Here is a 14,033-nt window from a genome sequence, read left to right on the forward strand (position 1 = left end):
GGAGTCATAACTAGCACAACAGAAGATGGTTGTGGTTGTTGGAGGTCAGTCATCTCAGCTCCAGGACATCACTGCAGGAGTTCCTCAGGGTAGTGTCCTCAGCCCAACCATCTTCAGCTGCTTCATCAATGACCTACCTTCCATCATAAGGTCAGAAGGGATGTTCACTAATGATTGCACAATGTTCAGCACCATTTGCAACTCCTTATATACTGAAGCAATCCATGTCCAAATGCAGCAAGACCTGGACAATATCCAGGCTTGGGCTGACAAGTGGCAAATAACATTCATGCCACACAAGTGTCAGGCAATAACCATCTCCAACAAGAGAGAATCCAACCATCACTCCTTGATGTTCAATGACATTACCACCACTGAATCCCCCACTATTAACATCCTGGGGGTTACCATTGACCAGAAACTGGACTAGCCATATAAATACTATGGCTACAAGAGCAGGCCAGAGGCTAGGGATAATGCGATGAGTAACTCACTCCTGACTCCCCAAAGCCTGTCAAGGCACAAGTCAGGAGAGCGATGGAATACTCCCCACTTGCCTGGATGAGTGCAGCTCCAACAACACTCAAGAAGCTTGACACCATCCAGGACAAAGCAGCCAGCTTGATTGGCACTGCATCCACAAACATTCACTCCCTCCACCACCGATGCACAGCAGCAGCAATGTGTACCGACTATAAGATGCACAGCAGGAATTCACCAAGGCTCCTTCAATAGCACATTCCAAACCCACGACCACTACCACCTAGAAGGACAAGGGCAGCAGATAGATGGGAACACCACCACCTGCAAGTTCCCCTCCAAGTTGCTCACCATCCTGACTTGGAAATACATCACCGTTCCTTCGCTGTCGCTGGGTCAAAACCCTGGAACTCCCTTTCCAGCAGCACTGTGGGTGTACCTACACCACATGGACTGCAGCGGTTCAAGAAGGCAGCTCATCACCACCTTCTCAAGGGCAATTAGGGATGGGCAATAAATGCTGGGCCAGCCGGTGACGCCCACACCCCATGAATGAATTAAAAAAAGAAATTGAGAATTGCAGAGCTCATGGTGAAGGAGTGAGGGGTTGGTGGTGTGGGGAGCGGGGGTGGGGGGGGACAAATGGAAACCTATGTTGATAAAGTGAGTTGAAGCAAGTTTGAAGGAGGCATAGATGGAGGATAAAGACCAGCACAGACCTAGTTTTATCTAACTCTATGTGATAATAATTGCTTTTTTTCCCCCCACAGCGTGAATGTATCTCCATCCATGTCGGCCAGGCTGGTGTCCAGATGGGCAATGCCTGCTGGGAGCTGTACTGTTTAGAACATGGTATCCAGCCTGATGGGCAGATGCCCAGTGATAAGACCATTGGAGGTGGTGATGACTCCTTCAACACCTTCTTCAGCGAGACTGGAGCAGGGAAACACGTCCCGCGAGCTGTCTTTGTTGATTTGGAACCAACTGTAATCGGTAAGTCAAAGAACCATGAGGCTATGCTTCTCAAAAAGTCAAAATCTCTCTCTCTCACATACACTGTTCTCCTTTTATGTATATTTTCAATTTTGTTATTCTTACAAACACAGGAACGGGAGAAGGCCATTTAGCCCATCGAGCCTGTTCCACCATTCCGTTAGATCTTGGACGATCTGTATCTTAAATCCATTTAACCACCTTATTTACCTAACCCTTGAACTATTCGCCTAGCAAAAAATCTATCAACCTCAATTAATAAATTTTTAATTGGCTCCCAGTCCCAACAGCTTCTTGGGGGCTGAGAGAGTTCCAGATTTCCACTACCATTTGTGTGAAGGAGTGACTCCTTGCATCACCCCTGAATGACTTGGATCTAATTTTAAGCTTATGCCCCCATTCTAAACCTTCTCCACCAGAGGAAATAGTTCCTCTCTATCAATCTCTAAATGCTTCAACTGGAACATTGAGACATTACAATTTGAGTTAACACACTATCTTAGGCCCGGGATATCAGATCGCGTACTGTTAAGATGATTGCACAACGCAATTCTAGATTTGTTACTAGTTTGACTGTCTGCTGAGTACCAAGCAGAACTGTCCTGTTGACTAACATCCTAGTGTTCCACATTCTGAGTCTTTGTTATGTCAGTAAGGGTGAGTTGATATCCAGGACGAGATGGTGGTTAATCTAAACACAGTTCCTGCCAACTTTGATAGTGCCCTCTACTATGGGCAAAAGAAGAATACTGTGGATGCTTGAAATTGGAAATAAAAACGGAAAATGCTGGAGATATTCAGCAGGTCTGGCAGCATCTGTGGAGCGAGAAACAGAGTTAATGTTTCAGGTCTGATGAAAGGTCACAGGCCTGAAACGTTAATTCTGTTTTCTTTCTCACAGATACTGTCAGACCATTCACATGAGTCAGTATGTATGTTCTTAGACCACCAAGCAAACTTCTCATGATTCTACATTCTAGATGAGGTCCGTACTGGCACCTATCGCCAGCTGTTCCACCCCGAGCAGCTCATCACCGGGAAGGAAGATGCTGCCAACAACTATGCCCGTGGGCACTACACCATCGGCAAGGAGCTCATCGACCTGGTTCTGGACAGACTTCGCAAGTTGGTAAGTATTGAGCAAATGGCTATGGGTTTGTGAATTATAAAGAGAAAAGACTTGCATTTCTGGAGTGCCTTTCAAAAGCACCCCACAGCCAGTGAAGTACTTTTTGAAGTGGTCATTACTGTAATGTAGGGAAACACAGCAGCCAATTTGCATACTGCAAGCTCCCACAAACAGCAGTGAAAGAACTGACAAATCATCTTATTTCTTTCAATAATGTCGATTGAGGATAAATATTGGCCCAGCACATCAACCCTGCTCTTCCTCCCAGTAGTGACTTTGGGATCTTTGATGTGCACCCAGAAAGGCAGATGAGGCCCTTGGTTCAACGCCTCATTTGAAAGACAGCAGCTCAGGAGCTGCAGCGCTCCCTTAATACTGGCAATGAGTGTTAGCCTGGGATTACGAGCTCCAGTTTTATCCAACAGCTTAACTAAGGCATGTCTAAATCTTTGCCTGTGAGTCACCTTTTTATTACATTTATGGGATGTGGGTGTCGCTGGCTAGGCAGCATTTATTGCACATCTCTAATTGCCTTTGAGAAGGTGGTGGTGAGCTGCCTTCTTGAACCACTGCAGTTCACGTGATGTAGGAACACCCACAGTGCTGTTAGGAAGGTTTGACCCAGCAACAGTGAAGAAACAGCGATATAGTTCCAAGTCAGGATGGGGTGTGACTTGAAAGGGAACTTGCAGGTGGTGGCGTTCCCATGCATCTGCTGCCCTTGTCCTTCCAGGTGATAGAGATTGCGGGTTTGGAAGTTGCTGCAGTGCATCTTGTACATGGACACACTACTGCCACTGTGTGTCAGTGGTGGAAGGAGTGAATGTTGAAGGTGAAGGATGGAGTGCCAGGCAAGCGGGTCGCTTTGTCCTGGATGGTGTCAACCTTCTTGAGTATTATTGGAGCTGCACTCATCCAAGCAAGTGGAGGGTATTCCATCACACTCCTGACTTGTGCCTTGTAGATGGTGAACAGGCTTTGGGGAGTCAGAAGGTGAGTTACTTGTCACAGAATTCCCACCTTCTGACCTGCTCTTGTAGCCACAGTATTTATGACTTAGTCCAGTTCAGTTTCTGGTCAATGGAAACCCCCAGGATGTTGATAGTGGGCCCTCAGAGCCTGAGCACTCCTGTTTTTGTTGAGTTATTCTGTTTCAATTCCATGGCCCTGAAGGTTTAGAAAAGGTTGTTTCCAGTGCAGCTAGCTGGCTCATTAGTGGAAGCATCTTTAGTTGGAATGTCAACTTGCTTACTTGTGCAAGGATCTGTTGACATAGTGAGACTTCGAATCACATGGGTTTTTAGGTCCTCGTGTCTTCAACAACAGTTGGCATTTATATAGCGCCTTCATCATAGTAACATGTCCACAGGTGCTTCAGAGGAGTTATATAAGATCCTGAGGAGACATGATAGGGTGGATACCAGGAGGATGTTTCCTCTTGTGGGGGAGGCTAGAACTAGGGGACAAAGTTTAAGAATAAGAGGTCTCCCTTTTACGATAGTGATAAGGAGATTTTTTTTTTCTCAGAGTGTCGTTGATCTTTGGAATTCTCTTCCTCAGAGGGTGGTGGAGACGGGATCATTGAATTTATTCAAGGCTGAGTTAGATATATTCTTGATAGGCAAGGTTGTGAAGGGTTATGGAGGGGGGGGAGACAGGAAAGTGAAGTTGAGACCGCAACCAGATCAGCCACGATCTTATCGAATGGTTACTCCTGCTCCTAAGTCCCATGTTCCTATTATCAGAGAAAAAAAATTAATACCAAGCTGCATAAAAGGATGTTAGGCCAAGTGGCCAAAAGCTTGGCCAATAAGATAGGTTTTAAGAAATGTTTTAAGAGAGGAAGAGATGTTAAGGGGGCATATTCCAGAGTTTAGTACCTAGGATCAGTAAGGGACGTGCAAGGAGACAGGCGACTACGCTGGAGTGAGATGAAGACTGAGTGAATAGCAAATTAGGTTCACATGGGAATTCGTTGCATGGGGGAAAGAGGTGTCGTATACATAGAAATTATTTTAAGTTAATTAAGAAAGTAAATAATTAAATTAAGCTATCTAAACAACATAAGGCAGCCCATAAAGTAACAGGAGTTTGGAGAGAGAGAGAGAGCCCATAAGAGAGAGAGAGAGAGAGTGCCGGGAGTTTACAAATAAAATCTATAAGTGACGTGACAGGAGTCCCTTAAGTTGATTGGTTGGTGAACATAGGCCTTTCCGGACTATGCACAGAGGAGACAATTGGTCACTGACAGGTAAGTTATTCTGGACAGACTTCGCAAGTTGGTAAGTATTGAGCAAATGGCTATGGGTTTGTGAATTATAAAGAGAAAGGACTTGCATTTCTGGAGCGCCTTTCAAAAGCACCCCACAGCCAGTGAAGTACTTTTTGAAGGTCATTACTGTAATGTAGGGAAACACAGCAGCCAATATGCATACTGCAAGCTCCCACAAACAACAGTGAAAGAACTGACAAATCATCTTATTTCTTTCGTTAATGTCGATTGAGGATAAATATTGGCCCAGCACATCAACCCTGCTCTTCCTCCAAGTAGTGACTTTGGGATCTTTGATGTGCACCCAGGAAGGCAGATGAGGCCCTTGGTTCAACACCTCATTTGAAAGACAGCAGCTCAGGAGCTGCAGCACTCCCTTAATACTGGCAATGAGTGTTAGCCTGGGATTACAAGCTCCAGTTTTATCCAACAGCTTAACTAAGGGATGTCTAAATCTTTGCCTGTGAGTCACCTTTTTTTAATTCATTTATGGGGTGTGGGTGTCGCTGGCCATGGGAAATGGTGAAATTTGAATTCAAATAAAAGTCTGATGATGGCGACGGAACTATTGATGATTGTTATAAAAACCCACCTGATTTGCCAATGCCCTTTAAGGAAGGAAATCTGCCATCCTGTCTGGTCTAGCCGACATGTGGCGCCAGACCCACAGCAATGTGTTTGCCTCTTAAATGCCCTGTGAACAGGGGCAATTAGGGATGGGCAATAAATGCTGCCCCAGCCAGTGACGCCCACATCCCATGAACGAATGAAAAAAAAGACTACCCTGATACTGCTTGGCATTGCCAGGTACCCACCTCTTGTATGAGGTGATCTCCACCCCATACTGAAACATGTCTGGCCCTCGCTTGAAGGAATTCGGTGAATAGTGTCCACAGCTCAACACACCCCCTGATCCATAGGTTCACTATTCTCTGGGAACAAAACCACCTCCTGATACCTAACCTAGATCTGGTCGTATATGATTTAAAATTGTGATCCCATCTCTGGTCCTCTATCATCTACTTAGAGGAAACAAACAGCCAGTGTAGAATCATAGAAACATACAGCACACCATGAGGCCATTCAGCCCATCAAGCCTGAGCAATCACGCTCAGTTCCACAAACCCACTTTTTGTTCATAACTCTCTAAGCTCCTCATCCTCAAGTCCTATCCAACTCTTTTTTAAGATTATTTATAAATCCATCTTCCACTATCTTTTCAGGTAGAACGTTACAGATCCCAACAGCACTCTGAATGAAAAACATTCTCATCTTCCCTCTAGTTCATTTGCCAATGACTTCAAATCAATGACCACTGTTTGAACACAACTACCACTGCCATCGTCTTACAAACCTCAGCCAGATCACCCTAAGTCAAACGCTTCTCTAAAGTTTAGTGTCCTTGTCTGTTAAGCTATCTTTATAACTAAGATGCTTTCTACTGGGTATTAGTCTAGTGACCCCCTTATGCATCCTTTGTTTTAAGGGTGAATTGCTCTTTGGAAGGCAGCTTCCTGCATTGTTCTGCTGCATTGTTCCTGTATAAACCTATATGTTGTTTTCACAGGCTGACCAATGCACAGGACTCCAGGGTTTCCTCATTTTCCACAGCTTTGGTGGAGGCACTGGCTCCGGTTTCACATCCCTCCTGATGGAACGTCTCTCCGTTGACTACGGCAAGAAGTCCAAGCTGGAATTTTCCATCTACCCAGCTCCTCAAATCTCCACAGCTGTAGTTGAACCCTACAACTCCATCCTGACCACCCACACTACACTTGAACACTCAGACTGCGCCTTCATGGTAGACAATGAAGCCATCTATGATATCTGTCGCAGAAACCTGGACATTGAGCGCCCGACCTACACCAATTTGAACCGACTGATTGGTCAAATTGTGTCCTCCATTACAGCCTCCCTTCGCTTTGATGGTGCTTTGAATGTCGATCTGACAGAGTTCCAGACCAATTTAGTTCCCTATCCACGTATCCATTTCCCTCTGGCTACCTATGCCCCTGTGATCTCGGCTGAGAAAGCTTATCATGAGCAACTGTCTGTGTCTGAGATCACCAATGCCTGCTTCGAGCCAGCAAACCAGATGGTCAAGTGTGACCCTCGCCATGGCAAGTACATGGCTTGCTGTCTGCTCTACCGTGGTGATGTGGTGCCAAAAGATGTCAATGCTGCCATTGCCACTATCAAGACCAAACGCACTATTCAGTTTGTTGACTGGTGTCCAACTGGTTTCAAGGTCGGCATCAACTACCAGCCTCCCACTGTGGTGCCTGGTGGGGACCTGGCCAAGGTGCAGCGTGCTGTGTGTATGCTGAGCAATACCACGGCCATCGCTGAAGCCTGGGCTCGCCTCGATCACAAGTTTGATCTGATGTATGCCAAGCGCGCCTTTGTGCATTGGTACGTGGGTGAGGGGATGGAGGAAGGGGAGTTCTCAGAGGCCCGTGAAGACATGGCAGCCTTGGAGAAAGATTACGAGGAGGTTGGCACTGAGAGCATTGAGGGTGAAGGAGAGGCTGAAGAAGGTGAGGAATATTAGACCCTCAAAAGTAGTCCTGACACTCAAAATGTTTGGGATCAATAGGCTGATGTAATTCAATTTGAAAGTCCTTTGATCTCAGGCGTTCTTAATGAGCAAATAGGCACATAATGGTAAACATGAAATAAAAATAGACTGCAGATCTGTTGTCAGCTGGGAAGAAAGGTTAGCAAATCTGGCGAAGGTTCCTGCTGCTGAACATGTCTTTTCTCATTGTTGGCACTATTCAACCTGTTCTTACTTCAGAGCTTCAGCTTTTGCAGATACCTCTCTTTCTTTAAATAACACAACATTCCAGTTCATAGGTTGTGCAAAAAATTCATACCAACTAGTTTAAGACTAATCAAAAGCAGCAATTGACCATTCCTTGCTTATCAGAGAAAATAATATTGGTGTATTGAATTGGTGGAATAGGTGGGATGTATGCAGCAATTACAATTAAATAAAATCTTGTCTATATTTAGCAGTTGTTGTGTATGTTTTTCTGTTGACATACAAACAGGAGGAGGCCATTCAGCCTCTTGGGCCACTTCTGCCATTCAATCAAATCATGGCTGGTCTCTATCTGAATTCTATTTACCTGCCTTGGTTCTATTACCCCCAATACCCCTACACAACAAAAATTGATCAGTTTGGACATTTTCATTGACCCCCCTCCCCCCGCAACCCTCAACAGCATTTTGGGGGAGAGAGAGTTCCAGATTTCCACCTCTGTCTGTGAAGAAGCGCTTCCTGACATCATTCCTGAACACCCTGGCTGCAGTTTTAAGGTTAATCCCCCTTGATCTTGTACTCCACCCACCAGAGGAAATAGTTTCTCTCTACCATATCAACTCCTTTAATCATCTTAAACATCTCAATTAGGTCGCGTCCTAATCTCCTATATACAAGGGACTACCAGCCTAGTCTGTGCAACATTTCCACATAATTTAACCCTATGATCCCCAGTTTCATTCTGATGAATTTGTGCAGCACCCCCCACCAAGGCTAATATAAACCTTACAGATTTACAGAGCTGAAAGCGGTGCTCCAGATGTGGTCTAATCACAGCTCTGTCTGAACAGCTTTAATATAACATCCTCCTCTTCATAATCCAAACCCCTTGAGATAAAGGTCAACGTTCTATTACTTTTTAAAAAAAAGAATTGTACCTGCCCACTAGCTTTAAACAATTTATTTACTTAATCTGTCTGATCCTCCACAGCTCCTAGCATCCGGCCATTTAGAAAATATTCTGATCTATCTTTCCTTAAGTCCAAGTTGGAGATTAGTTTAAACCCTTTAGGGTTCTGTGTACTTATTGTACATCTGATCTATGTCTGAGACAGGATTAGGCCCTTACACCAGGGTAAATTCCTGACACTAGATTCAAACCCCCATATTAGATTCAAACCCTGATACCAGATGTGGGACCTCACACCAGGATCAGGCCCAGAATCCATGCTCAGGTCCTAAGCTTCCCAGACTTTGGCCATCTTCTCCTCCAGGCCCCCAAGGAGTGCTGGAAATGGAACTTATCTTGTGTAGCTAGCAGTTCCTGTTGCCCTTTTCTGCCGTTTATTGTGTAATGCCATTGCCATTTGCCATTCCCAAATGCATTATCCTCAAACTTCTCAGGGCTGAATTCTATTTGCCACTTCTTTGTCCACCTGACCCATCCATTAACAACTTCCTGCAGTCTATAGCTTTCTTCTTCACTATCAACCATATGGCCAATTAAATTATCTGCAAACTGCTTAATCATGCTGCCTACATTAAAGTCTAAATCATTGATGTATACCAAAAACGGAATCCCACTGGAAATAGCCTTCCAGTTACAAGAATACTCCTCGCCATTACCCTTTGCTTCCTGTCACTGAACCAATTTTGAATCCAACTTGCCAGTTTCCCTTGGATTCTGTGACCTTTTAATTTTCTGACCAGCCTTGTTTCAGCTAAACAAAATAAGTGATAGCCATTCACTGGTTCATACCTCAGGGCAATGCCTTGACCCATCAGAGTCAAACTGCCTGGTTTAAATTTCAAACAATGCTTGACAGTTAACTGTCAGTCACCATTAACTGGTAAATTCTCCATGGCAACACCTCTTCCAATCAGAGTCCACTTGCCAACCAATCAGCACTCTCTTCGCATACAGTATAAAGTTGTAGTTTCCCCTGACATTGGTATTCTTGCGCTTGTCCTGATGGGTGCAAGACGAAAAGCTTCGACAAAATGTCTTTTTCAGCAATAATCAAATTCAATCCAGTCAGGCACGACCTTCTGTGCTGACTGTCTCTGATTAATCTCAATAACAATTTATATTGTCCTTCAGAACTTTTTCCAATAATTTTCCCACCATTGAAGTGAGGTTGACTAGGCTGTAATTACTCAGACTATCCTATCCTCCCTTTTTAAGCAACAGTACAACATGAGCAGTTCTCTGGCACAACACCTGTAGCCAGCGAGGGTTAGAAAATGATGGTCAGAGCCTCCACTATTTCCTCCCTGGCTTGTCTTAGCAGCTTGGGATACATTTCGTCCGGACCTGATTACTTATACACCTTGAAAGATATTAAACACTTTGATATTCCCTCGCTCGGTCTTAACTGCCCTCTGAAATGACCTAGCAAGCCACTCAGTTCAAGGGCAATTAGGGATGGGCAATTAGGGATGAAATATTTCACACTCCCCTTAAACTACAAGGCCTGCTTCATCCCCCACATAAAAACAGATGCAAAATACAGTGTTCACTAAAAACCATGCTCACATCCTGTGCCTCCAGACATCTTTTTGGTCTCTAGTTGGCTTTTTCTCTTTATGTACTTATGAAACAACTTTGGGTTTTCCTCGATTTGACTTTTTTTTCTTCATTCTTTATTCCATGGGATGTGAGTGTCGCTGACAAGGCCAGCATTTGTTGCCCATGCCTAATTGCCCTTGAACTGAGTGGCTTGCTAGGTCATTTCAAAGGGGCAGTTAAGAGTCAAACTTTTCATCATGCACTCATCAGGACAAGTGCAAGAATACCAATGTCAGGGTATACAACAACTTTATACTGTATGAGAAGAGAGTGCTGATTGGTTGGCAAGTGGACACTGATTGGAAGAGGTGTTGCCATGGAGAATTCACCAGTTAATGGTGACTGACAGGTAACTGCCAAGCATTGTTTGAAATTGCTGTGGGTCTGGAGTCCCATGTAGGCCAGACCGGGTAAGGATGGCAGATTTCCTCCCCTAAAGTATATTAGTGAAGCAGGTGGGTTTTTACAACAATCACAGATGGTTGTCACGGTCACCATTGCTGGGACTAGCTTTATATTCCAGATTTATTTACTGAACTCAAATTCTACCAGCCACCTTGGTGGGATTTGAACCCATGTCCCCATAGCATTAACCTTGTGCCTCTGGATTACTAGTGCAGTGACATTACCACAATGCCACCATCTCACCTTACTCGTCAATTTTTCATGCCCTCCCTTTCCTTTCTAAGTTCTTTTTTTAATTTCACATTTTCACCCATTGCCTCGGCCCTTGCTATCCCTGTAATCTCCTTCAGCCCTCCAGGTCTTGAGCGTTGCTGAAAAAAAGACATTTTTTTGTCGAAGCTTTTCATCTTGTACTCATCAGGACAATTCGCAAGACAATAGCAAAGTCAGGGGAAACAACATATTTATATTGTATGAGAAGAAAATGCTGATTGGTTGGCAAGTGGACTCTGTTTGGTAGTGGTGTTGCTATGGAGAGTGCACCAGTTGATGGTGACTCACAGTTAACGGCCAAGCATTGTTTCAAATCTAAACAAGGCAGCTTGACTCTGATTCATCAAAACATTGCCTGGGGACTGACCCAGCAAATGTTGTCATTTATTTTGTTTAGCAGAAAAGGGTGCAATGTGTGTACATGTTCTTTCTGTTTGAAAAGAACAGGGCCCTGTGTATTAATATATGTAGCCTCCAGTACATGCAAATGCGCCACACTGTGAGCCTGACTGATGATCTTAAATTGGTTGTCAGCGTAATGCTTAGCCCATTAAGGATTATTTGGCAAATGTTGACCAATTGTGGAATCACATCTAATGTTGGACACTGTGTTTTGAACTTTGCCAACATGAACTGGTTGGGTAAGGTCCAAACCTTGCCCATAGCAAACAGTGTAAGGGACATGCTGTTTGATATGATCCTCCAGTCTTTGGGACCTACGGCCTACATACCCAGCATTACACTGGCACTGAAATTCATATACCACATCACTCATTTGTGTGATAGGCAGTGTTGCTACTGCATAGTAGCAGTGTGAAACAGCTAGCTTCACCTGTTGCTCAAATCTTTACCCTTCCAGGGTAATCTGAGGTAGACTGGGCGCTTTTCAGGGCCGAACGTGATAGCCTTGGACCTGTTTGAGCTTGTGTGATATACAGCATGAAATGATCTGATCAGGGTAGCCAATGTGCCGCAGAATGCCTTTGATGCCCCTATTTCAGCATCAAGCTTGCATGATGAGCAGATGACTTGGGCCCTATTTACGAGGTTGTCAGTATGTTGTTTCCCCTGTCATTGGTATTTTCTTGCGAATTGTCCTGATGAGTGCAAGATGAAATGCTTCAACAAAAAATCTTTTTTCAACAATACTCAAGTTCTATGCTACCAAACAACTACCTCCAAGATCTCTGTACTCCTCTAATTCTGATCTCTTGAGCAACCCTAACTTTAATTGCTCCACCATTGGCAGCTGTGCCTTCAGCTGCTGAGGCCCGAAATTCTGGAATTCTCTCCCTTAACCTCTCCGCCTTTCTCTCCTCCTTTAAGACTCCCCTTAAAACCTACCTCTTTGAACAATGTTTTGGTTTTTCTCTGACTATCTCGTTAGGTAGCTCAGTGTCAAACCTTCTTTGATTGCACTCCTCTGAAATGCCTCGGGATGTTTTACCACATTAATGTGCTTTAAAATACAAGTTGCTGCTCCCCCTCTTCATGCTGGGACACTCAGACACTCTAATATCCGCTGCAGTAAAACAGGCAGTGATCATGGCCTTTTGAGGATGTGTTCTCCTTATTTAAGACTTTAATGCCCCTCATGGGAGGGAAGGGATTAATATTGTGGCCAATGGTTCAGGTCAATAACCTTTCATTAGAAGTGGAGAACGTTAGAAATCTTACAATCAGTGAATATCTCCTCAAGTCCCCTGGAGTGAGTTTGAAACTCACAACACACACACACACACACACACACACACAAAGTCACATCCACACACACCATCTTACCCGCACACACACCCTCTCGCACACATACACCCTCACACACATACACCCCTCACATGCCTCTCTCACACAAATATATCCTCTCACATGCACACACTCTCTCATTCGCGCACACACCCTCTCACACACACACCCTCACACACACACCCTCACACATACACCCTCACACACACACCTTCACACATACACCCTCACACACACACCCTCACACACACACCCTCACACACACCCTCACACGCACACCCTCTCACGCACTTCTCTCTCACACAAACACACCTTCTCACACACATACACCCTCACACACACATCCCTCATATCTCTCACACACACACACCCTCTCACGCACACACTCTCACACACCAAGGCGGGAGTTATATTGGCTGATCCAAACTGGCACAAAATGACTAATGAGTAACAATGCATGTGCATTAAAGATACATTCACAACCTTCAAGTTGCAATAAAAAAACAAAAAAGCTGAAAATGCTTGGCAGGTCTGGCAGCATCTGTGGAGAGGAAAACAGAATTAAAGTTTTAGGTCAATGGTCTTTCATTAGAACCACTGAGTTCAAATTCTAAAATCTAATTTCCATCGCTCTGAATAGAGATGAAACTCCCAAATTCCTTATTAAATTAGTGAGTACATATGACCTATAAAAAAAGAAAATAAAAGAAAGAAGAAAGACTTGCATTTATGTGGGGCTATTCATGACCGCTGGATGTTTCAAAGTGCCTTACATCCAATGAAGTACCTTTGAAATGTAGACACTGTTGTAGGAAACACAGCAGCCAGTACGCGCACGGCAAGCTCCCACAAACAGCAATGTGATAATGATCAGGTAACCTGCTATTTTGCGCTCATTTAGGATGGGGATGAGGAGAATTGTTTTCCTCTAAGAGGGTCATGGGTCTGTGCAATTCTGTCCCCCAGAGGGTGGCGGTGGCAGGGTCATTGAATATTTTTGAAGTCGAGGTAGATAGATTCTTGATTGACAAAAGAGTCAAAGGGTTTCGGGGTAAGGATGGATAGGCAGGAAAGTGGCATTGAAGCCATTGAATGGCCTTGTGACTCAGAGACAAGAGACATGGCTGTCACCAGAATTTTTTTTAAGGGATGTGGGGCATCACTGGCTAACATTTATCCCCCTAATTCAGAGGGCATGTAAGCGTTAACTTAATGGTAAGGGTGGCAGATTTCATATTGTTACATTTGTCTGAATTCAAATTTCACTATCGGCCGTGGCGGGATTCGAAACTGGGCCCCAGAGCATTAACGAAAACAAAAAAATGCTGGAAAAGCTCAGCAGGTCTGACAGCATCTGTGGAAAGAAAGACAGAGTTAACATTTTGAGTCCGTATGACTCTTCTTC

The 14,033-nt window shown here is 44.4% G+C and overlaps 2 protein-coding genes across 4 annotated transcripts in view; both read left to right on the forward strand.

Annotated features, from left to right (window-relative positions):
* Positions 1–7,888, forward strand: part of LOC144686882 (tubulin alpha-1D chain) — a 917,839-nt gene extending 909,951 nt beyond the window's left edge. For all 3 annotated transcript variants that reach the window (XM_078552695.1, XM_078552696.1, XM_078552694.1), the window contains exons 2-4: positions 1,251–1,473; positions 2,454–2,602; positions 6,442–7,888. In XM_078552695.1, the coding sequence (XP_078408821.1) occupies positions 1,251–1,473; positions 2,454–2,602; positions 6,442–7,425 (1,356 nt within the window). In that variant the 3' untranslated portion in view covers positions 7,426–7,888. The remainder of the gene's footprint in view (positions 1–1,250; positions 1,474–2,453; positions 2,603–6,441) is intronic.
* The window catches only part of dnajb2 (DnaJ heat shock protein family (Hsp40) member B2), a 151,879-nt gene that overhangs the window by 29,154 nt on the left and 108,692 nt on the right, over positions 1–14,033 (forward strand). The gene's annotated exons all lie outside the window — the stretch shown is intronic.

Source organism: Cetorhinus maximus, chromosome 11 (genome assembly GCF_964194155.1).
Source record: "Cetorhinus maximus chromosome 11, sCetMax3.hap1.1, whole genome shotgun sequence".
Lineage (NCBI taxonomy): Eukaryota > Metazoa > Chordata > Chondrichthyes > Lamniformes > Cetorhinidae > Cetorhinus > Cetorhinus maximus.